Source organism: Sciurus carolinensis, chromosome 8 (genome assembly GCF_902686445.1).
Source record: "Sciurus carolinensis chromosome 8, mSciCar1.2, whole genome shotgun sequence".
NCBI lineage: Eukaryota > Metazoa > Chordata > Mammalia > Rodentia > Sciuridae > Sciurus > Sciurus carolinensis.
Window position 1 is genome coordinate 7,880,509 of NC_062220.1, and position 25,442 is coordinate 7,905,950.

Sequence of the window (25,442 nt, forward strand, 5' to 3'; positions counted from 1 at the left end):
CAAGCCATAAAAACTTAATACTGATCGTTTTAAAGAGTTATATAAAACCAAGATTCACCATCCTGGGGTAGTACAAGAGCAAATATAATTCAAACTTCACAGTTACTTCACTCTGTTTCTCTCACCTTCTAAAACCCACCTGAGCTCTGAAATTAGTAGACACTCTAACTTTTACTAAATGAATTAATATAGCGGCCCTCCGGTGACTGATGTTTGGTCCTTCTAATTACATAATATAAATACTTGCACACACTAATTTAATTCGATCCCCCACACATACTTTATGAGAAATAGATATGAACAAGTATGAACTTCCTGACTTCTTCCTAGGAACACTTGAGGAATTAGGAAACAAGTTCTATTCTCTGGCTTTTGCTGTCTTGCTTTTGAGGGGTTTTGCTATCTGTTTCTGCAGTGCTGGGCATCAAACCCAGGTCCTCAGCACACTAGGCAAGCGCTCTACTACTGAGCAACAGCCCCAGTACACAATTTTGTTCTCTTAGACATGGTACCTAGACAATAAACAGAAGAGTACCCTTGTACTCTTACACTTGTTCAATTTATACCAATCTTAATTCAGTCAATATCTATTATTCTGTGTATCTTAATGGCTGCATGATTTCTAAATAGGGTGCCACAAGCATTGCTGGTATAGTTGCCTTAAAAAACTAAAAACGTGCAAAAAACCATGATAGGTGTTATTCAGACTAACCAGTTTGTCCAGATAAACTATTGTAGCTGTGAAGAACTAAATTTCAATTCCTGGTTCCAGCACAATGCTTTTCCTTGATGATGGAGACCGGTACTTGTATGCATTCCACTGCCAAGAATTTCATTCATTTTAAAACAAGAAGAAGTGGAATTCATTTGAGCACCTCTTTACAACACGTTTGTTTCTGAACAGAGGGATTCAATCCATTACTGTGTAGGTGATAAAACCAATTGAGCAAATGGCAACTGGAACTCAAAAATTGAAATAGAAAAAAAATAAATCCGCATATAACAAGGTGTTGGATAACCCTTACCTGAAATGCTTGGGATCAGAAGTGTCTCAGATTTTGGAACATCTGCATAGATATAGTCAGATATCTTGTGGATGAGAACCAAATCTAAACCAGAAATTCATGTATGTTTCATACACACTTTGTACACACAGACTGAAGGTACATTTACCTGGCATTTTTAGTGCACCTGTGTTTTCCCTGTGACAAGTCACATGAAGTCAGCTGTGGAATATTCCACTTGTGTCATCAGGTTGGTTCTCAAAAAGGTTCAGATTTTAGAGTATTTTTGGATTCAGCTTTTCAGATTAGGGATATTCAACCGGTGCTACTCAGTGCCTTTGCAGTTCTGTCTGTGGGTGCTGGGTTATCCTACAAAACAATTTCTTACTACAGAAACAGCTCAAGGGCCACTACTCACATCACAGTGAGTGACAAGACTATTTCAAACAGCTCACATGCAAACATACATGGACATTTGTGGAACTTCAAAATTCTGGCTCCACAGCTCACTAGCCACATAAGTCTAAGCAAATTTCTTAACTTCTGTGCCTGTATCTAATTTCCTATAGTGGGGACAATAATACTAATTTTTAAGTCAAAATAAAGTAAATTAACATTGCCTGAACATTTCACAATACTTTTGGTAATGGATGACAAGGAGGCAGTAGTTCTCCAAAATTCCCACCAAAATTCTTCCCAGCAGAAGGAGGGCATTCCTTTGCACTCTGACACATCTGGAGATCCCATCTAAGCAGCTGATAAAGGTCCCATTTTCTCTGAAATGTCATTTCATCTTAAAACTCACAGGAGGCGGGTGCAGTGGTGCACACCTGCAATCCCAGCTGCTTGGGAGGCTGAGGCAGGATGATCCCAAGTCCAAACCCAGCCGAAGCAACTTAGCAAGACCCTGTCTTAAAATAAAAAATGGGCTGGGGATGTGGTTCAGTGGTAAAGTGCATCTGGGTTCAATCCCTAGGACCAAAAACAACAAAAAAACACTCGTGCAATCACTCTACCATGAAATATATTTGAAAAGCACTTGCTCCATGATCTACCTGGCTAGTGATGGGTGAGCCGCTGTTGCATTCAGTCTACTAACTGTAAATGCCACCTCAGTCTTTGTGCCATACAGGATTTAGAATCCAGCCAAATACAAACACACAAAAGGAAAGGGGTCCTGCGCTCCTGAGACGACCAGGATGCAGCAGAGTCCAGGGAATATCTTCAGGCCACTGAGGGTAGACATCCAGAAGAGCATCTGAGTGCAGGGGTCCGGTCCCTGGCACACCCAGCTGGCATTCTCTCCCTGCTTCTCCTCCCAGTCAGAGTGTGCACGACCACTGCTTCAGCAAAGGATGCACAGATGCTGGGACAAATATTTAAATAAACTCACTGCAATACACAGTTCCCACAATTCTGCTCAACAAATTTCCTAAAGTCCCTGTGTGTTGTGACCTATTTGCCCCACAGCTGGTGGATGGTAGGCCTTGAAACAATCTGCTCAATAAGCAGATTTTGAAAGCCAGAACACCTCGAAGTACACATGAAGCTCATCACCTCAATGGAATTTTCAATTAAAAAAAAACAAAAACAAAAACAAAAACGCTTTACATTATTCTTTCCACTAAGACAAATAATTTAACCCCGAGTTCAAAATATCTGATCAGCAACTTTCCCTACCTAAGCAAACATTCAAACTCACTTTCCATTTCACTACAAACTGGCTGAAAAGGACAGACACGCCTACCACGCTCTCTGTTTGGTGTGGAGCTTTTATGGTTTTTGTTGATTTGAAGACAATCTACCACGGTCTCCACCCCAGGGAAGGCTGAGCAGTCAGACCTGCCCTGTCAGGCAATGGCCCTGCAGCACTCAGGCTCACACAGAACTTGTTACCAGCCCTACACTTGCCCCCGCCTGTGTGCACGGTCAGTGTGGCATCTAATCTGACCCATCGTGATGATTTCCACCCTGTAAATTTAGCAAATTTTCAGACATTGTAAATGCTGGGGTAAGGGTACAAGGAAACATATAACCAGACCGTGTATTTAAACCTGGACGACTAAAGACAATTAGATTAGACGCAGTCTATGAATTGACTAGCTAAACTCATCTTGAGCCCACGAAAATGTCACTCGATGACAGCTTTCACGAAAAGGTGGTGTTGTTTGGGGCTTTTAATTCAAACTTGCTTTCCACGCAGATCTGGCCATGTCTACCTCAAAGAGGAAAGTGTGCTGAACTCCAGGGGTGGTCTGAACAGGGACCGCCAGCACTTTCTACCCGAGTTTGCACTGAGCGCCCCTCATCAACATGCTCCTTTTTATTTGCAAACATTTCTCCTGAATTTCCCGCACAGCCTGCACAACTTGTTTTAATGTGTCACTATAAGAGTGGTGTTGTTTGTTCATTTAGGTTACTGGAGGGGGGTGGTGTTGTTTTTGTGCCGGGGGTCTCCTGTGTTGCCCAGGCAGACCTCAAACTCCCAGGCTCAAGGGATCCTTCCACATCAGCCACACTAGGAGCCAGGATTTATAGGCAAGGTCATTGTTTAGGGGCAAGACACAAAAGCAGTCCCTCTGCATCTCTACGAGAACCAAAACCCCTATCTTAGGTAAGCAGAAGAACACCGCACATGTACAGATGCCACATCAGCTTTATTGTTCAGCCCAAGGTTAGTGTGGTGGGCCCTCAAAAGGCTGCCGGTATTCTTGAATTCACATAAGTTACTTCATTAATGGTGTATTTTCTCAAGCAAGGCTTAAGAAGCTTACTTTGAAAATTACCAAACATGTTCCCATTTGAAAATATAGTTAATGTTTTCAAAACTAAAGAATGAACACCAAAATCCATCCAATCACAAAATCCAGATATTTCCTATAGTTTTAAAATATCAAGAACTCATACATAACAGACACATTAAAGGACCTGGACTTCACAAACATGTTTCACTTTCTAAAGATAAATGTTACATATCAAAAGTGCAAATAAATCAACTTCTAAAAAATACAAATGCTGAAAATAAAGTGTGCTAATTATTTAATACATTTTAGGACTAATTTTTTCCCAAATCTCTCTCTCTCTCACACACACACACAAATGCTTGTGCTTACTTTACACTAGACTGTCAATCAAACAAACCTCTGCATTTGGCGGGGGATTCTCTTTTTTTAAGAAAAACTACAGCTGGGGACGTAGCTAAGTGGTAGACTGCTTGCCTAGCATGCATAAGGCCCTGGGTTCCACCCCTAGCACCAGAAAAATTTAAAAATAATGATAATAAAACTGCAGTTTCATTCACTGCTGTCAAGAGAGCCATCAAAATGTTCTTCCAAATCACTTTTCCTGCAACTATTATGGGAATCTAGTTTCCCCAAGCTTATGGGGATGGAAGGGGACTGCTGTGGTGAAGGACCAACAGAGACAGGTCAGAGTGGCTCGACACCTGCCCGGGAGACTGTGCAGGCCAGGGAGCCACCATGGATCTTGGATCAACACAGGACATGCACTAGCCACCAGGACAACAGGGCGAAACCTGAGTCAAGAGCTAAGACCTGGTAGCTCACTGACATGAATAAGAACAAAGTTTTAAGCCTGTGCCTGATATAATGTAGACAACAAAAGGGGGATATGGCTGAGGGAAGAAGTTAAAGCAATCAGTCTGGAGCAGGCTGAGACGGAAGCAAGGGCAGGTTAGCCAAAGGGAAAAGCCCTGAAGGCAGCGGGCAGGAGGGAAGGAGCTCTGCTCCAACTGCAGAACCTAAACAAAACCAAAAGACCTAGAACAGGATCAAGTCCAAGGGAGAGAGCTACTGAACACCCACCAAAAAAAGGAGGATGGTGAGAACAAGGAGTCCTCACTGAACCCTGATTGTCCAGAGATCCCCCAAGAAAAGAGAATGGCGATCTGGCACAGAACTTGGATAACAGGTGTGTGTTACAAAGCCTCCTCAGAGGGCACAGAATGTTCTAGACAACAGACCTGGTTACATTTCCCAAACCAATCTGACCTAATATATCATGTGAACAGCGTCTACACTCTGAAGGCCACTGAGTTAAAAATGCAGACAAATCAACCTCAAGTATCAGGAAAGCACCTGAGAGTACTTTAAAGAGAAGTAAAAAAGTACCACGATACCTTTTAAACTTAGAAGTTTCCAGACCACACATAAGACCTAACACCTAGGAAAGTGCTCTGCCACTGAGCTATGACCGCAGCCCCTGGACTGTTAAAAAAGAATTTGAAATGCCGGCAGTGAACATTACAGACCAGTATTTTCTAGGTTTAAGAAGTTCTCTCAATATTTGACACACCAATAAAATGTGACTAATACAGGGTTTTCTTGTTTTCTCAGTAGAAATTGTGAATTAATGCTGATCAATATGCTTTTTAAAAAAGTTTAAGATAAATTCCTATAACAGCACCTAGAATTTAGGATTGAGACAAAAACTAAAGTAAAGTAAAATCCCTACCAGACGACTAAACCTACAATTGTTTTCACTGGGATTCTGGCCTCCATGGCTCATATACACTGTGCTGCAAAGAACATAAGCGCTTCCACGTGCTTATCACAGCCATCAAAGACAGAAAAAAACCAACATATGAATTACTATACACCAAATCTCTACTGTAAGGTACATGATTTCTCCACATTCTGATCTGAAATTCTATGTGTGCTCTACAAAACATGTTCTTTAACATGCAGTGGGTAAGCTGGGTATGGTGGAGCATGTCTGTAATTGTAGCTACTCGGGAGGCTGAGGCAGGATTCCAAGTTCTAGGCCAGCCTCAGCAACTTAGTGAGGTGGGGGGAACTAATGTGGTAGGGGGGTTTTTTTCCTGTGAAAGCTATTATTAAATTACAGATACACATATGTGTGTGTATACGTATATATATATACACATATATATAATAAACACATACACATTTTATATACGTGTCAATGCACGGTAACATATTAAAGGCTGATGCAAACCAGCATTTCCTAAATTTATTCACAGATCTTCCCTCCCATTCCTGTACCTCAACAGGGATGAACTCTGGTCTAAGCAAATAAATAAAAATCCTGAAAACACAGTAACATGTAGAGTGATAGAGCAGAGCTCCTTTATTGTAAAAATGACAGTGAGCAAAACAAAGAAACCAAAGATTCCTAATGTCCAAAGAGATCACATACATTAAAAACAAAACAAAAAACCCTGCACAGGGCAAAGTCACCTACACCCAGGACACAAACAAAGTCACCACTGAAAATATAACTTCAGGCAAAACTGCTCAAGCTCAAGCGGCTGCGATGTCTCCAGCACCCCTAGGCCTTCCTCTCCTGTCTCTTTGGGGTCACTTGTTAGTAGTAACCTCCTCTCGGTATGAGGTGCCCAGGTAGACTTTCATCAACATGTCAAATAAGAGACACTCAAATTCACTCGTCTCTGCCTGATGACTAATGTCATAATGCAGTCCTGTGCTGCGTGTCAAAGTCTACTTTCAACCAGGACAGCAAAGATGGGACTTCTGTCCAACATAAGGCATTTAAGAGAAGCAGAAAGCTGATAGCTAGCATCTACTAAGTCACAAAAACATGTTCCACAGGTCTTTGGCATGTACTCCGTGCTGAATGCAGTTAAGCATCATCACATGTAGGAAAAATCTGCAAGTAAAACTTTAAAGTTTTCTCTTTTTTTGAAATGGCCTTGGGGATTGAACCCAAGGATGCTCTACCTCTGAGCTACATCCCCATACCTTTTTATTTTTGAGGCAGAATCTCACTAAGTTGTTATGTCTGGACTTGAACTAGTGATCCACCTGCCTCAACCTCCTGAGTCACTAGGATTATAGAAATGCTCCGCCATATCCAGTCAGTAAATTTTTAGATTTTTAATCTTTAAAATGGGAGAATCAGAAAAGTCACAAGTCATCCTGGACTTTTCCCCTCTTCCTCTTGCCTCCAAGCTGTATCTCCAAGTTCCCAAAGATGAACCTGGGGTTTGGGGAGGGGGAAATGGCCTGGCCTTTGCATCTACTCCTGCAATCTCACTCTGGATTGAGGAGCTGGGTCTGTGCTTTATCTATCTCATGCAGGATTCCTAACCTTTTTAACCAGAGTAGGTCCTTCCATCTCTCAGGAAGGGAGGTCTGAGCTCTTCTCCCTTCCTCCCACACCCTGACTTGAGATACCCATGAAGCAAGTATAACTTTTTAGAATATAATTCCTACATGGTGCAGGCATTCCCCTGGCATTTGGTGACAATGCTGTGTGCCTATTTTCCATAATTCCAACAGCATTCCTAATTTATGCCATTTAGAGTAGCATTCTTAGATAATCAATAGTAATCCTTCCAATTTACAAACTATACAACAAACTGTGCCAAAGTAATGTTCTAATATTTAACAACTTTATACTCTTGACATTAACTTTAAATGTTCCATTTAAAATGTATCTTCTATCACTAGGAAGCAAAAAGGATAGGAAGGTCAAAATGTCACTAAGAAAAGGAAACTTCCACTCCCAAGGCAATTCACCAGCACCTAATCTGGAATCTTAGGTAAATCTATCAAAATGTAAATGAGTTTCATTATATTAAGACAATTTGGTCAAGGGGACCGGAAGTACTGAAGGATTATGATATGGGAGATGAATGGGAACATTAGACAAAGGAGAAACTGACAACCAGAACCACAGGCCACCAGGTCAGACACGTCACCAGTGAATCACACAGGAGGACTACAGCTAAAGCAAGCACCATGTGCCTCCAGCATTAACAAGCAGAAGCTCTGCCCTGTTGGTGGTCCCTCTGTTTTCTTGGGACTTTCATTTTGAATTACCCAACCTCACTGGGGGTGTAGTTCAGAGGTGGAGCACCTGCCTAACACATGCAAGGCCCTGGGTTTGATGCTCAGCATTGCAAAAGAAAAAAATCAATCTACTGTATCATAAGTACATGTGCACTGTAGAAAACTGGAGGAAAAAATTAAAATAACCCATAATCCCAGTGCTCAAGATGCTAAAAAAATTTTGTTACATATGGCACCTTATAGCATTTTTACCATTAACACTCACTAAATGCTCATTAAATATAGTATTATGGAAATGCAAAGATTTATCTAAACAATGCTAAAACAATCATCCATAATAGCACAATAAGAAGGTATTAAACAGCATACCCAGGACGGACTATCAATCTATGAATCACTTTTTATAGTTTAAATCCTTAGAAGCAGATTAGCTATTTCAAGGTACACACACATTTTTATGCAAGTTTCTCTTGCATATTTTGCTCCTGAAAAATCCTATTAGATTACTCTTTCTAGCAACAACTAGGCTCATTTCTGGATATTCTCAACAGACGTGGCTTATATTTTTAATCTTTGCTCCCCCTCTCCTTCAGTCCCCCACCCCCACCCCAGTACCTTACAGATCTGCATTTTGGAGACTACTACTAGTGAAATAGAAAAATTTCTCATGTTTCCTGCTCCTCGTATTAATTACCAGTTTGCCCATTTTTTTTTTTTCCAGGAGGTGGAGGATTCTTTTTTATTGGTTTGCTAGCTGTCTTTTTGTAGCTTGGAAAATAAATTTGCTTCAAAATGGTGATATTTTTCTTAGTTTGCCATTTGCCTTCTAATTCTTGTAGGATTTTAACTTATGGAAATTTTATTATTCTAAAGTAGTCAAATGAATCTTCTTTACTCCCTACTTTTGATGTTAAACTTATATTATCTTCACCCTATTATCTTTTGTTTTATATTTTAAAAATTCTTTTAAATAACACGTTCCCCATTCTAAAATTATTACCATTTTACTGCTTTAAACAATCACTAGAGAGAACACACTTTATACATATTTAAATGGCTGCACCCATTTCATAATGTTTTCTAAAGCATTTTCTGACAGGTCTGCTCTGCACGATGAATTCCATAGTAATGTTCAGATATCAACCCTTAAAGTATTTTCATTTTAAAGATAATCAGGGCTGGGACTGTGGCTCAGTGGTAGAGCACTTGCCTAGCATGTGTGAGGTCCTAGGTTAGATTCTCAGCACCGAATATAAAATGAATGTCCATTCACAACTAAAAGATACCAAAAAAAAAAAAAAAAAAAAAAAAAAAAAAAAAAAGCTGTACAGTTAATATTTAAAAAAAAGAAAATAAAAAATGAAGATAATCATCATTAATACTTTATTATCTAAGTAATCTTCTTCCACCTTACAAATCAGTCAAATGGAGCTCCTGCTAAAAGCTTAGGCTCTGGGGTCGCTGTTTCATTCTAACTCAGGATTCACCACCCTCCCAGCCCAGCCTTCACCACACGAAGCCTCGCTCCTACATTCTAAATGGGAAAGGTTTGGCCATAGTACCCGAATTTCACAGGGCTCTGTAACGATTTCAAGTGAGGGATGTACACACGTGTTGAGCGAGTAGCATGCTAGGCACAGGGGCCAGATGTGTGCCACACCATCCCTGTCCTACAGGGCAGTCTGGTGGGAGAAGTCACCAAGCACAATCAGAAGCGTGAGTGCTGAGACAGTACAACAGGCAGGACCCCAGGAATCTGGGAATGCTCCTGGCAACCCTGAGCTGTTAGCTATAGGAAGGGGGAACAGAAGAGAGACTCGGAGCTTAGGGAATGGAACTAATCAGCAGAAGCATGGAGTAGAAGCCAGGGAGAGGAGAACCATGCTACCTGGTCCAAGCTTTCCAAAGATACAATCGAAATGACTATCCAACCCAAGCTTTGTAACTGCTTGCCAACTGTATATATGATACATTACCTTCTATGAGGTAGTTTTTCCAGTGCTGCTGTTCCTGTTAAAAAGTTGTGACATTCCCATGGGATCCATATACTCTGAGGGCCTAAAGAAACCTTAAACAGTATCAATTAAAAACCATTTCATTTTACAAAAGAGGAAAGAGGGCCAGCAAAGTTAGGCTCAAACTAGACTCCATGTCTTTTCACCCAAACCAAAATAAATGAGCACCACCAACCCCACGTAGCTTCCCTAGACCCTAGAAAACCTGTGTGAATAAAAAATTGAAGTCATAAAATGTTGGAATAATTCTGTATGTAGTGTACATTAGTAAATGTACATATTACAAGCTTAAAGTTCACATTAATGAACTTAAAAGGTTTTATCCAGATTCTATTTATTCTTCATTTAATGCTCATTTCTTGGTTTTGAAACAAAAGAAACACTTTACTGATACTCTAACCAATTTTTTAAAAAGCAAGGTGAATTTAGTATTGGCTTTTAAAATGAATGGCCCTTTTCTCCAGGCATATTTAAGATCAGTTTGAAATAAAGCCAGTAGTCCCCAAAAGATGTCTTTTCCCAGATTGACTCAACTGCTAAGGGCAGAAAGGTCATGCTTTGGGATCTACAGAGGGCTGAAGCATCAAGAAATGGAGACACAGTCAAAAGACCGGGGCCCTGATTATTAAAATTTGAAGAATGACAAACAACTCCTCAATTTAAAGTATATTCACCTAAATTTTCCATGCTAAAGGGAAGGCACACTATCTCTGCCCCAGGGTAGAGTGGGAGTGGAAAGGCCCTCAGGACCCACGGGGACTTCATGGCAAGACTAGTTGCACTCCTGGTCCAGCCTCACCTTCCCAACAAGGAAGAACCTCAACTCCAAACTGCTTCACTCCAAAGGCAATGCAAGACTGTTGGGGGAGGGGGAGGTTCTTGTTTAAAAATACACACACGCGCGCACACACGTTTAAAAGTCTATACCTTAACACAAGTTTTGTTAAATTTCACAAGATTTTTTTTTCAAACTTCCCTGGATTTCCAGTTAAAGAAAACTTGAACATTATTCTGTTAAGGTACTCAACGAGATACTGGGAGAGGGAGTGTGGAAAAGGATAAAAGTGACAAATCTTTCTCTTAAGAAGCATGTAATAGGGGCTGCGGCTGTAGTTCAATGGCAGAGTGCTTTGTCTGAGGCATTGGGTCTGATCCTTAGCACCACATAAAAATAAATAAAGGTATTCTTGTCCATCTACGACTAAAAACATTTTTAAGAAGCATATAAAAATAATAAAGTTTGCACTTTTAACCAGCTTACATGCAGTGATTATATTTTCAATAGCCAAATCAGGGAAAGTGGACAAACACTGGGATTAAGTCAGAATTATTCCAGAAAATTCACTCATTTAAAAAAAGCAATCGCAATATCACAGTAACCAAGTTCTCTATCATTTTGGGAGTGCAAAAATAAGGAAAGAATATCCCCTGTTTTCTCAATGAATTCACAACCTAGAATCTATATGGGAAATGAGGCTTCCTAACAATCAAGACTAAGTTAATTGTAGCTAGAAGGTAGTACTCAGCAGGGACAGAAGAGTTCAAGTAACATCTACGGAGGTGGGGCAGAAAGGCTCAGGCACTGGTCTGGGTCTTCTGATGTTAGGAATGGGGGCATGCCTAAGAGGACCTGAGCGTGGTGCTCTCAAAAACCGAGATGGATCATATCAAACGGTGGAAAAACCACAGTATATCTAAAATTGGTTAATTTTTTGGCAAAGTAGTTTTTAAAAGATGATGTCAATGAGAAAAAAAGTTTTCAACATTTTTAGAAAGTAATTCAGCCATCCCTCTCAAACTAAATGAGCACTCTCCTGAAACCTCCAAAAATGGGCATAATAAGAGTTAAAGCAAGCCGGTCTTGTTTGCAGGCTTGGGAATCTGGAGTGCAATGCAACTATCTCCAATTACCCTGGAAAGCAACAAATAGAATGGTCAAGGAAGAGTTTTCTAATATCCCAAAATCTTTTCTAAAGAAAAATCTCATATCCTACTTTTCTTAAAAATAGTGGTTTTACTTTTAAAATATGAAGTAGAACTGTGCTACATAAAATACACGAAACTCCGGGACTTCAGAAAATCCGGTGCATTCTCGGGTACACCTCAAAATGAAGTGCTAAAGTTGAAACGGTATGCTCAGGTCCTAGAAGCTCATGACTTTAAAGAGCATATCAAAAACAGAGTGACCATATACTCCACTCTTAACTTTTGACTATTTTAAAGCCACTACAGGAAAGAGCAATTACAGAGCAAACAAATACTTGGGTAAGTTGACTGCAATTCAGTACTTGTGCACTTAACCACTAACCCCTACTAGGAACTAAAAGCAACAACAGTGACCCCAAGGGAAGAGAATCCTCCTTTTGGCAGAGCTAGGGGAAACCTCTTAACTTTGGAGGTTAATCTCAGGAACGTGTCAAAGCATCCAATCCGAATTATCTTGGTCTACACGGCACCTCAATACACAGGTGACAGAAAGAGGGGCCTCCTGGGCCACGCGGGCCTGGGAATGAAGGTGCACGAACCGGGGCCCGGGGACCCCTACTCCCCGCGGCCTGGCCGGGCGCCCGGTTACCTCCGGGGTCAGAGCGCGCGCTCCCGCCGGGGCCGGGGGCGCGCCGAGGCCGTGGCGCAGGGCCCGGCCCGACTCGCGAGCGCCAGGGGCTCCGTCCCGTTGGGCCGCCGCACTCGCATCCCTGCGCGCCCGCCGCGGCCCGCTCCCCAGGAGAACGGGGCAAAAAGACGACTATTACCCAATAATAGCGCCGTGCACCGTCGCAACAATGCGAGCGTGGGACCCGGGAGCGGGGCGCCGGGAAGCCGCGGCGCCCGGCGCGGCTCGGCGCTGCTCCTGCGCGCGAGCCCGGGCTCCCGGAGAGCACGAGTCCCGCGGCGAGCGTGACCCGCGCGGGCGAGGGGAAAGGGCGCGCGTCCGGGCGTCCCGCGAGGGTCGCCGCACGAGGCGAGGGCGGACGCCGAGCCGCCCGCGGCTGGGAAAGGCCGGCGCCGCCAGGCCGCCGCCACTGGGGCGATGAATCGGGCTTTTTCCCAGTGCGTAGCCGGGCCTGGCGGCCGCGAGCCCAAACCCGACCCCGCGGCCCCGCCAGGCCCGAGCCGGCCGGCCTGGTGACTCAGGGCCGGGGCCCGCTCGCCGCCCTCCGCCCACGAGTCCCCCGGCCCATCCGCCATTCCGCCCCGCCGCGGCGCGGGCCTCGCCCGGCGCCTGCGCTCGGCCGCCGCGGCCCCAGTCACTGCGACACCGCGGCTCCGGCCCGGCCTGCGCCGCCGCAGCCACCGCCGCTCGGCCCCTGCGGCCGCCGACACTCACCCGCGTCTCCGGGTGCCCCCAAGGCTCCGGCGACGTGTCCGCCCGCTCGCTGGGCCCGGGCCCTGTGAAACCCCGTCCCGCCAAGGTCTGGCTGCGTCCCTCAGCCGCCCGGGCTGCCCCGCCTGGAGCTGCGTGCGACACGGCGCCCGCCTCCGCCTCCTCCCCTGCCCGCCCGCCGGCCCTCCTCCCGCCGCTGCCGCCGCCGCCGCCTGCACCACGCAACCTCCGCCCTCTCGCCTTCCCTGCGCGGCTCCCCGCCCTCCCGGCCTCACCGGCTCCGGCGACCGCGGGGAGAAGCCGTGGGGGAGGGCCGGGCCGCACCGCCATCGGCGCCTGGGGCGGGGGAGCCGGGAAACCGCCGCCGCCATCGCCCCGCTCGCCCGAGGCGCGGGAGGGGCCCGGAAACCTCCCGCCCGCCCGCCGCGGCCGGCGGCCCGGCCGGCCCTCGGCGGCGGCCCCGCTCGCGGGGTGCTGTCTACCTGCGAGCCGCGGCCCCTGCCCGGGCGCCCAGCCGTCCGCGCGGCGCGCCGGATCCGCCGCCGGGTTTTGCAGCCGCCCCCGCCGCGGGGCCGCCTCCGGAGGCCGGTTCCCGCCACTTCGGACCTCCGAGGGGCTGACCTTGGGCGGGGGGCTCCGGCGCCTGGAGAGACTTCCCGAAGGAGAGGGGCTTCCGCCGCCCTGCGCGCACACGGCCCGAGCCGGCACGGGACGCAGCTGCACCCGGCGACAGACCCCGGCCCAGATAAGAAAGCCGGAGGTGCGCAGGTGGCCCCGAGGTGGGCCAGGCCCGGAGAGCCGCGCGCGGGGCCCTGAGCCCCTTGCACCTGCCCGCCGGGGGGCCGGCCTGGAGCCCGGGGCTCGGCTGCATGTGCGTGTCTGCCTTTTAAAATGCTTTCCCAAAACAAGACTGAGGAGGCTTCCCTCTCCGAGTCCTTAAGCCAACTCATTTTGGGCAAGTTTCAACAAAAATCCGTTTCCCCCTTAGTCTCTTGAGGAGAACTGCAGGCTTTGATGACACAGAGGGGTGGCCTGAGTTGTTAGTGTGAGAATCGCTCTCACATGTGGTCTGAAGTAGTATCACTGGTTTGAAATTAAATGGCATGATTGGGAATGTTCAAATTGATTGTGAATTTTGGCAGCACAGCTAGCCACTGGGCTTCCTGTGGTGAGAGGCTGGGGAGAGCGTGGTCTTAACCCCATACCTAGGTGGAGGCAGCTGCTCTGATGCGCTGGCTCAGCAATGCCATGAACGAGCAAGGAAGGATTTCAAATTAGCCCATCATCTGGGCCAAAGATGTGGTGGATGCAACTTCCTGTTTTCTCCGAACTAGAACACTGCAGATCCCCTGCCAGGGCGCAGGGCGGCGGAGGGTCCACGCTGTTTCCTGAGTGACTTGGGTTTCTTGCAGGAGAAACGTCCCACTGGCATGTAGTCCCTTGGATAGAAATGGGGGCTTTCGTCAACCTCTGTTAGGTATCTTTGGTGCATTTTTTGTGCGGCTGGGCTGGGAACGTAGATCCTGGTAGAGTGCTTGCTGGCATGTGTGAGGCCCTAAGGTCAAGCCCCAGTAGCTGCCCCCACCCCAAATAAAAAGTTTTGTTTGTATTTACCTGTCTTCATATTATGTAATTCTTCAGTTAGTACTAGAGTTTAAAAGTTAAATTCTGTCTAAATAATAGGAGAAAAGTATGGAAAGGGTAGAAGTAAAATGGAAGGTTTTTTGGTTTAGCCCTGTGGATGATGCCATCCCATGTGCATATAGACTTTTTTTGGGGGGACTGGGAATTGAGCCCAGGGGCACTCTATCACTGAGCTACATCCCCCTTTTTAATTTTTTATCGAGACAGAGTCTCCCTCAATTGCTGAGATGCTGCCTCAGACTCCTGAGTCACTGGGATTACAGGCCTGCCCCCCCCCATGCCCAGCAAAATATAGGTTTTTAAATATCTCACTCTCTGACCTTTGCTGGAACCTCTGTGACCTTCATCTCCACCTTCTCTAAACCCTCATCATACTTGTGATCTTTTCTGTGACTTCCCACAGCTGAATATGGGAGCTGAGTGGGTTAATGTTCCTTTACTGTTGTTTCCTTCACCTTCCGTTTGTCCTAGTGAAGTCCTCGGCCCACCAGCATCCCCCTCCCCTCCTCGCTGTCCCCACCTGGTTCCTAATGCTCTCTTCTCCTTTCCGCTCCTCTTAGCAGCTAGACTACTTCACCTTCTCATGACTACTTCACAGCCAGGTTGCGACTACTCTGGGCAGGTAACCTGGCCTCCTACCCATCAGGACAAGGCCATCTGTTCTCTCCGCTCAGAACCTCCTTCCCTCATCTTTCTCCCCATCTCAGCACAATCCATGTCTCTCAGATGACCCAAAGTTTGGAAAGATTCTTAGTTTAATAGACAGAATCAAAGTTCAAAACAGTCTCAGAATATAAGATCAAAACCAGTAGGGAAAAAAGTCACTTTGCATGTCTAAAATAACGTGATGTAGTTGAAAAAAACTCAAGCTTTAGATTTAAATGAACCTTGGTTTCTACCCAGACTCAAATTACATCTTTTGGTCAAGTTCAGTCAGCTGTTAATGGGGAATTAAAAGCTACCTCTGGAGGATGTTATTCCAGTGTAATTCTGGATCATTCGTTGTTAGTTCCCTTCTTTTCGTCATTTTCCACACGGTGGAGGCCCATGGGCATCTCTTGCTACTTATACCATTCACGTTTTCTAAGTCATACAGGCCTGGAAAGCAGAGTCCTAACCTATTCACCTGGCAGCCCAGAGCCATTGCCAACCCAGGGAAATCCTTTGTTTATTTTGGCTCAGTCTTCAGGGACAACATCTTTATCACACCCATCATTATCACACCCATTTTCCAATGAAAAAACCCAAGATTCAGAGGTGTTAGGGAATTGGTTCCAAATCACTGAGCTTAGTCCTTGGCATAACCTGACCTGTGTGTGTCCACTATGTTACCGAGACATTTTCTCCCACTGGTATCATTGCTTTAAAATTTTAAATGTTTTTCCCAGTTCTGGTATCTTCCCCTACATAGTAATGAACTGCACGTTTTAAACTGAAATCTTCATCACTTCTTTGTCCTTTTAAACTTAAGTAGCCCCCCATTGTTTATAGGGTTCGGTTCAAATTCTGGCCTATCACTTAAGGTGTACCACATCTCCAAATCTGTTTTATCCCAGCCTCTTCCTAAAAGGAATTCTCAGAATTCTCAGCTGCATCCAATCCGGTTGCGCCTACTCATGGCCCTGAGCACCAACCTTGAGTCACCATTGGTGAATGCTCGCTTCCATTTGAACCCGCAATAAACATATGGTCCGCGCCTTCTCTTTTCTGTCTGGAAATCTTGCTTATTTTCCGGGATCCCACTCCCATTCCCTCCCAGGAAGCCCCTCTTGCTTTTGTGACCTCCCCTCACTGCCAGCTCTCACCCGTGCCTTCCCCCCCCCCCCCCCCCCCCCCGTCTTGGTACTGCAGGTCGAACCCAGAGCCTCACACATGCTAAGCAAGTTCGCTACCACTGAGCTATATCCCCAACCCTGTTTAAATTTTATTTTGAGAGAGGGTCTCACTAAGTTGCTGAGCCTGGCCTTGAACTTGCAGTTCCCCTGCCTCAGTCTTCCGGGTGGCTGGGATTCCAGGTGAGCTCCACCAGCAAGTGTGCTCCTGGTCTTCCATGTGCCTTTAAACTAGGAGGTCTGTGCTTGGAAAGAGGGTCTGTTCCCCAAAGTTCCCCAGCCCCGCAGCATCATGCCTGGAGAACTCTGCAGCCAGTCCAGAGCATGTTGTTTACTCCTAAATCAAAGGGCACTGAGTCACTTGCCTGGCCATAGGAACCATTATTTTTCAGACCCAGGCAAGGAAATGGCCATCTAGTGCAAAGTAAATCGATTCAACAGGATGGTTTCTAACCTGACTTTGCTTCAGAATACCCTGATTCTGAAGGGCAACATTCCAGGGGCCCCATTGCAGATCCACTAAATCAAAACTGGGTGGGAAAGAGCAAGTAGGGAATTTGAAACTGCCAGAATTCATAGCCTGGCTTCACTACTGATTAACTGGGTAACTTTGAGCAAGTTACATAACCTCTCCATGCCTCAGTTTATCTATGAAATGGGGATGATGATGGGATTTCAGGCTGGGATGTGGCTCAGGGGTAGAGTGCTTTGTTTGCCCAGTGTGCTTGAGGTCCTGGGTTCAATTCCCGGCACCACAAAAAATTTAAATTTAAATTTAAAAAATGGTTTCATATGGAGTTTTTGTAAATGAGATAATAATATTACTGGCGATGGTGATGATTCTGTGATGCCTTAGGGCCAGTCTGGTGAACTGAGTTTGGGAACCACTGAGTTTAGGAACCATTCCCACTTCTCCCCCTGCTAGAATTTCAACCTTTCAGAATCAGGTATTAATGATATATTCCAATAAACTTTGTTTTTGAAACAGTGTAATTAAGAAAGAGGAGCCAACTAGATCAGATTTTTCTATGCACGTTTTTCTTTTTTTTTTTTTTGCGGTACTGGGGATTGAACTCAGGGCCTTGTGCTTGTGAGGCAAGTACTCTACCAGCTGAGCTATCTTCCCAGCCCTCTATGCACAATTTTATTACAAAATTTAAAAACACAAAATACAACATCCCCCCAACCCAAAATTTATTCTAATTCCTATAGGTTTGCTGTGTTACCACAAATCAAGAAACTAAATCAACCACTATATATTTAAGAGCATTTAACATCAGAAGTTTTAAAACTTAACTGCATGTAATAACCCCTAAAAAAAACTACAACCTGATTTTTTTTTTTAACCAGGGATTGAACCAAGGAGTACTTAAACACTGAAGCACATCCCTATCCCTTTTTACTTTTTATTTTGAGATAAGGGTCTCGCTAAGTTCCTTAAGGGTCTCGCTAAGAACACCTGAATTTTTTAAAAAGTTTTTTCTCCACAAAAATCTTATCAGCTGTACCAAAATCAGTAGTTTTTGTTATTTTTGTTTTCTTTGCAGTTCTGGGGATTAGACCATGCAAGGCAAGTAAGTACTCCACCTCTGAGCTATAACCCCAGTGCTAAAAATCATCTTTTATACTGAAGCAAATGTCAGCCGAACTGGAATTCGCATTCTTCACTGCTGCCTGGTGCATACACTGCACACTCCAGTCTTGGTGGTCCAGCCATGTGCTGGTCCTCAACCTCTTCGCCTGCTCTGGCGCAGTCTCCTTTGAGCCTGCTCCCCTGCCGGGCCATTCTTTCTTGCTCTGCTTTCCCCTCTGGCATAGTATGCAGCACTGTACTGAAATATTTCTCCTAAGTTTAGATCTTTTTGCTCATCTGGTTGATTCTTATTGGTGGACTGTTCTGAACACATTTCACCCAGGTTTTTTGCAGCATCCTCAATGGATAGGCCTGGGTGTCTCCTTTGCTCTTTGGGTAACGTTCAGAACAAAACAGGGAGAAGGTAGATGGTGGTCTTTTGAAAACATCAGGGTCTTTTTTCTTACCACCTTTGGGAGGAAGGTAAATTCTCATCTCATGACTTAGCAAGTTTTGTCACTTGTTTCCATACCTTCGAACTTAGACTTCTCCTTTGCAGGTGTCATCTTCCATTTTTCTGAACATTTCTTGGAGAATTCATTGAAGTTGATGGAGTAGCCTGCGGTGTTTCTTGCAACGTATGAAGACATCCTGTCCCTCTGCTTGTTGGGGTCTCCTTCCCTTTGGTGACAGAATGGTGTCTGGTGTGAGCTTTTCCTCAGAGTCCCCCAGAGGGGCCAGATCCCAGAGACACTTCACTTGATGACCCCAGTATGAACCAGTTTCTAGATTTTTCAATTAAATGTTTAAATTAAATGTTTATTAATCCATGTCATGAAATACACATTATTCACGATTTTTAAAAACCTGGTTCCTCTTAGAAAAATAGCTGTACATATGCTGACTCTGTAACTCGACCAGGTAAGTGTTCAAAAGAAAACAGGCAAAGCATGAAGCAGCGTTATGATTTCTTCCATTTCAGAGAGCCAGAAACTGGTTTTGAAGAAGCGAGTTTTTAAATCCTCCATGTTAATGTTCCCGAAAGCTCGATCCTTGTCTCCGATGCCAATCCAATAACAAGGACACAGTTTTGAGAAAAGGATAAAGAGGGTTTATTGCTTTGCTAGCAAAGGAGAAGCACAGGGGATTCCTGTCCCAGAGGCTGTGATTCTGCCCATCAGCAGGTACAGGGGGCTTTTAGGGAGGTGATTCAAGGGCTGCATGCCAGGGGTTCTCTGTTGGAGCCATAATTCACTTGTTAATTTGGGGGACAGTCATTTCTGAGATCTTCTGGTACTTTCCCCAAAGTCTGGATTATTTCCTTCCTAGGGTGGGTGTGTGCTCAGGGACAGATAACTCTGCCTAGGATTGGGAAGAAAGGTAATCCTGTGTCCCCTGAGGTTAGGGAGGAGCAGGGAGAGAGGATGAGAAAGAACAGGTCCATTTTAAAAATCAGCTGCAGGGCTGGGATTGTGGCTCAGTGGTGGAGTGGCAGAGCACATGTCAGGTCCTGGGTTCGCACTCAGCACCACATAAAATAAAGAAATAAAATAAAGGCAATGTGTCTGCCGTCAAGTAAAAATATATTTAAAAAATGAAAATAAAAATTCAGTGGCAGAGCAGCAAGGGTTATATTCAAAGCCTAAAGTGGACCAAGGTTACATTAATTCATTAGAAAAAAAATCATAGCTCATTTTGGTCCATCAGATGCCAAAGAAATAAGATCTTAATGATATTTAGAGGTAACTAGATGTGAAATATGAAACAGAAATTTACCAAAGTCATGCTCAGTCCTCATGGGGACTGACTATTGGACCTCACCTTCTCAACTCTTTTTCTTTTTTTTTTCCTGAAGAGACAGGCTCTTGCTACATGGTCATGGTCCAGGCTGATCTCCAACTTTGGGGCTCCAGTGATCCCCCGCCTCAGCCTCCCAACTGTCTGAGACTGCAGGTGCTTGCCACCACACCAACCTTCACCTCCTGTCTTCTAAATCACCTATTCAAACACATACACAAAGGGCTTGTTTTTACTACCTAGAATTACACCCAAAATTCCTAAGTAACATTTCTTAAAGACCCAAATTGTTCTGAGAGAGTAAGAGAGCTTGGTGATCATTTGCACAATAGCACCAACAGGTTGAATCAGGTTGCCTTCTTCCTGACACAGACCAGTAGTAGCACCTAAAAATGCAAAGTTTTGGGCAAATCAAGTTTGGCATGAACATTGAGTGCCTCGGGGAAGGCTGACGGCCTGGGGCCAGAGGTTCTGGGAAGAGGAGACTTCAGCAAAAGAAGGGAAGGCAGGAAAGGGGATGGGAAGATTTAGAATTTTAATGCTTAGTTTCAGATGTGGCCTATCTCCAGTCCTAGGTCTTTTGTTTTGGAACCCGGAAAATACTGCTGTCGATCATGATCTGAGTGGTCTCTGGAGGTCCACCCTGGGGGACCTACACACCATCGTAACCTTGAAGTAGGTTGGATCACGTGAGATTGCCGTTCATTTTCAAATGGTTTGACTGTCTCCGTGAGAAACGATTCAGAGTTCCAGAAACTGTCCTAAAATCTCTCGTTTCAGGAAGCTTTCTAGGACCCTGCATACCTCAACCACCCCATATTGGAATTAGGTGTCTTTCTTTGTGATTCTCTTGCATGTGTGTCTGTTCTCATTGAAGAGTGTCTCTCATTGCATTTAAATTGTTCCCTTCTCTGTCTCCAACTCCCTCACGGATTGTGAGCGCCTTGATTTCAGAGACAGTGTTTTGTTACTACATCTACAGAATGTAGCACAGTACCTGGCACACAGTCACGTTCTTGCTCAAAGGCCTGTAATAATTCCCTGTTCCCTATTGAAAAAAAAAAAAAAAAATCACAAACTCCTCAATTCTAACCTTGAAACATCATCTGTACTTTGATTCCAGGGGATAAATCCTTCCAGTCTGTCCCCTTTAATTTCTTACAGATATCACACCAGATCCACACTGGGTCCCTAGGCCTCAGGCACTTTCTCATCCTGCTGCACCTTCCATGAAAGTTGCTCTTCCCTGGCCCCTGCTTACCCCAGGAGAATCCATCCTCCCAGGCCCACCTTGAATGTAATCTCTTTAGCAAAAGCCTATCCTGCTCCTCGACTTGATGTGGATTTCACTCCTCTTCTTGCATGGGGTAAATTTCTTGAAGACATTCTTAAATAGGTTTATATAGAACTGCACTAGTTAGGGTTGTCCAGAGAAACAAAACCAATAGAGATGGATGGATCCACTAATCGATAGATGGATATTTATTTTATGAAATTGACTCAGGACTCATGTGATTATGGAGAGTGGCAAGTCCAAAATCTGCAGGTTAGGTTTGCAGGCTGGCCACCCATGGAAGAGTCAACATTGCAGTTCACGTCTAAGACCAGCAGGATGCTTAGGGAGGTATAGACCTTGCTTTACAAGGATCTTCGACTGCTAGGGCGAGGACCACCCATATTATGGACAGCCATTTTCTTTATTGAGATTCCACTTTATTCAGAGTGTTTATTCCAGAAAATACCTTAACAGACTTTATGCTGCAGTCACACAACCAGGCAGATGATCCAGGCAGCGTGGTACTCCTGTTGGCTTCCTTTGTTGGGAATGTCCTTCCTTCCTTTTATTTTTATTTATTTATTTATTTTTGGTGCCAGGGATTGAATGCAGGGTCACTTAACCACTGAGTCACATCCCCAGCGCCTTTTTGTATTTTATATGGACATGGGGTCTCACTGAGTTGTTTAGTGCCTTGCTAAGTTGCCAAGGCTGACTTTGAACTCTCAATCCTCTTGCCTCAGCCTCCTGAGCCACTGGGATTACAGGTGTGTGCCACCACATCTGGCTTGTCCTTTTTTCTTTCGCTGAGGAAATATTAATCACTTCCCAGACTCCTGAGTCAATGTCAAACTGTCTGAAGCTTTCTCAGCCTCTTCTCTCTCTGCCCTCACAGTGTTCTGGAATCTTTCTTTTCTTTTTTCATAAACACTGGACAAAAGACCTCTGAAAACTTCCCTCACCCTGAACTTTCTTCATCAATTGCCAAAAACCAGTCTGAGTTCAAAGCCACCACTCACATGTCTGAGCTCATGTAATGTGGGTAAAGCATATCTTGGGTTATTCCACGTTTTTACTGGCATAAATTAGAGAGAACATTCTAGTCATGAATAATGAAGTGTGTTTTCCGGGTCAGAGCATATTCTTGCCAGGAAAAACTTTATAGCTCATCAACACCATTTGTTGAAGTAAGTATTTTAAAGAAATATTATGCACAGAGAATTCGAGAAATCTCAATGACCTTAGATCTTGGTTTTCATATTGTATAAGGTCAATTTTTTTTTTTTGGGGGGGGGTACTGGGAATTGAACCCAGGGCTCTTAACCAGTAAGCCACATCCTCAGCCCTTTTTTATTTTTTATTTTGAGAGACAGGGTCTCTCTAAATTAATTAGGCCCTCACTAAATTGCTGAGGCTGTCCAGAACTTCTGATCCTCCTGCCTCAGCCTCCTAAATTGCTAGGATTACAGGTGTGTGCCATTGCATGGGATGATTAGTTGTTTTTTTGTTTTGGTACTGGGGGATTTAACTCAAGGGTATTTAACCAGTGGGCCACATCCCCAACCCTCTTTTTTTTTTTTTTTTTTTTTTTTGTATTTTATTTAGAGACAGGGTCTCACTGAGTTACTTAGTGCCTCACTAAGTTGCTAAGGCTGGCTTTGAACTCTCGATCCTCCTGCCTCAGCCTCTGGAGCTGCTGGGATTACAGGTGTGTGCCACTGCGCCCCACTAATTACTTTTGACTCAATGAATAGAATAATGAGGTTGAAGGAACCTACAGGCTGCAGTCCTCAATTAATGGATAAGAACAACCACCACCAAAAAATGTATTATATTATCATTTTGTGGGAAAAATTGCCTTTTCCCCAATTAGTTTTTCTGTGGGGTGACAAGTGAAGTGATATTCTGAGAATTTACATAATTTCTCTGACCATCATTTTTTAAAAAAGAACATGTGTTTAATTCAGAGCTGGGATCTTAAATAAATAACTGCTGGCTAGCTCTGCTGATGGAGGAAATTCAGAAACTATACTCTCATTGTACCATGAGAGCTACATATTATTTTTGCTGATAACATCCCAGGAATTTGGTCAGGATCATCACCCACTGCTCAGCCACAGCAGCAACAAGGTCGTTAGCAGGTGTTTGACTTCTCTGGGAACACTCTCAGCCTTCTGCAAGTCCCTTCTGCAAGTTTAACAGCTAAATGAGAGGGAAATATCCACAAATATTCCCCTTGAATAACTGGGTAGGGAAGCAAGAGATAAGAGATGGGTAGAAAATTGCAACTCAATATCCAGAAGAACAGCTCAAACCTTCCTCCCAGAAGCTGGTAATCTTTCCTTTTCTTTTGTCAATTATACTATTATTTTTCCTTATCCACTCTCTCCCAAGAGTCTAGACCTTTTTTTTTTTTTTTTTTTTTTGATAAGTGCTGGGAATATACCCAGGATGCTAGACCTCTACATCTCCCCTTCTGAACTTCTCCTAAGAGATTGGAACTAGATGGATATCCAGTAATCCTCTCCCTAGTTGTTAAAAGATTGCAGTCTTAATTACATTTAAATTAGGAAATGCTACTTGAACTGAGCAAAAGAACTTCTACTGTGAAGTTACCAACAAGATCACCTGGAAGAAACTGGCAATGAAATAAAATTTAATACCAGGCACTCAGGACACATATTTTCCTGATAAAATTAGGTAAGTAGATGTCAAAAGTAGATAGGAAACTCTAATGGCCAAAGTAAAGTAATTTTTGTTTTTAATCCCAGGATATCCACGGATTTGAAAAATAAAAGTATTTCCTGAACAGTGTTTCTTGAGTAAGTACTTCATGAACCACTTGCCAACTGACCTACTTTTCTGTTTTATTCCCTAAAACCAAAGAGCTGCAGGGTGACTGAGACAGGAAGTAGGGGTGGCTCCGACTCTGCACAGAGCTGGACCTACACCCCCACCGTCCTGCCCCGGAGACTGTGCTGCTGCAGGTGAGAGGTTCCCAGCTCTGCCCTCAGTAGATGCAAGGAAGAGCCTGCCCCGGGAACAAGATGGACTCAGGCAGCCCAGCCTGTGCCCAAGACAGGTAGCGCAGGGTGGGAGGCAGCCCAGGCGCATCTCAGGATGGGCCCTGGCTGAATCCCATTCTTCTGAATGCCCAGAGTTCAAGCTGTCAGAGCTGTCTGTCCCTCTTGTCCAATTTACCATTTTCTAGCTGTGAACCATTTGGGAGCAGGGCCATGTCACAACTGCACTGGTTACACAATTGTCCCCAACCCCCTTGGCGGGCTCACTTCCTGCCCTCCCCCTGCTGCACCTGGAGCTTCCTTTGGACACTGCCTGTACTTTGGCTTTGCTCACTCTTCTGTGCAGGCACTTCTTCCTCCTGGGTCAGTTCATTGCAATCCTATTTCTTCTTCAAATCCTAGTTAGGTTCTCACCTCGTGGGACTTCCCAGAGCCCCAGGGCTGAAGTGAATCTCGTCCTCCTCTGTGTTCTCAGGGTGCTTCACCTGGGCTCCGGGATGCCTGCCTCTAGACTCCTTGTCTGTCATCTGGTCTTCTGCAGAGCAAAAGGTTTTGATCGGACAGTGATCAAATCCTCAGTCTTTCCCGTTATGTATTGTGCTCTTGCTGCCGAAGCTGAGAACTCTTCACCCAGTCCCAGGTCCCAGAAATTTTCTCCTGTGGTCTTTCTAAACATGTTTTTGTTTTATGTTATACTTTTGACTGTGGGAACTATTTTGAGTTCATTTTTGTGTGGAGTGTGAGGTTCAAGGTAAAGCTCATTTGCCCCTGGACAGCCAACTGCTCCAGCAACAGATGTTGACAAAGCTATCCTTCTTCTGTTGGATTCTTTTTGTAACTTTGTCAAAAAATTGTGGATCATATTTGTGGGCTACTATTTCTGGATTTTCTATTCTATTCTATTGGTCCATATGTCGAGATCCTAGGAATCTTGAGGGCCAGATATATGTCTTCATTTCAACTGTGTCTTTGGCATATTACCTTGTAAACAGTAGTTAACTGATTTGGTGCCTGGGGCATAGTAGGTGTTCAATAAATTTTTGTTAAAAATAAAGAGCCTATAGGTGTCTTATAAATGTGAGTTAAATTATTGCTGAATTAGTTCTTAGAGTTTTGAGAAGCAGACTTCTGTGTCTCAGCCCAGTGAGAACCTTTTCCT

General features: G+C 44.6%; 2 protein-coding genes across 4 annotated transcripts in view; one reads left to right on the forward strand and one right to left on the reverse strand.

The window, feature by feature from the left end:
- The window catches only part of Cul1 (cullin 1), a 93,287-nt gene extending 79,747 nt beyond the window's left edge, over positions 1–13,540 (reverse strand). Inside the window, exon 1 of one of the 3 annotated variants that reach the window (XM_047560730.1) lies at positions 13,414–13,540. The gene's annotated coding sequence lies outside the window, so the exon portion shown is untranslated. Of the gene's footprint in view, positions 1–9,774; positions 9,795–13,141; positions 13,295–13,413 lie in introns of those variants that run through there. The other 2 variants (XM_047560729.1, XM_047560731.1) reach the window with 2 other exon arrangements.
- LOC124990573 (basic proline-rich protein-like) lies at positions 12,323–25,287 on the forward strand. Its single transcript, XM_047560712.1, has 4 exons — positions 12,323–12,697; positions 12,873–13,898; positions 24,147–24,342; positions 24,759–25,287. The coding sequence occupies exons 1-3, from the start codon at positions 12,323–12,325 to the stop codon at positions 24,249–24,251; spliced, it is 1,506 nt and encodes a 501-aa protein (XP_047416668.1). The 3' UTR covers positions 24,252–24,342; positions 24,759–25,287.
- The last annotated feature ends 155 nt before the right edge of the window (positions 25,288–25,442 follow it).

What these genes read in the sequence shown, in the direction of transcription:
- LOC124990573 (XM_047560712.1), top strand. Translation starts at nt 12,323, where the DNA reads ATGAAGGTGCACGAACCGGGGCCCGGGGACCCCTACTCCCCGCGGCCT. An exon ending in CGGGCTCCCGGAGAGCACGA is followed by an intron (nt 12,698 to 12,872) that starts GTCCCGCGGCGA and finishes CCCAGTGCGTAG; the next exon opens with CCGGGCCTGGCGGCCGCGAG. An exon ending in CCCAGATAAGAAAGCCGGAG is followed by an intron (nt 13,899 to 24,146) that starts GTGCGCAGGTGG and finishes CTAAAACCAAAG; the next exon opens with AGCTGCAGGGTGACTGAGAC.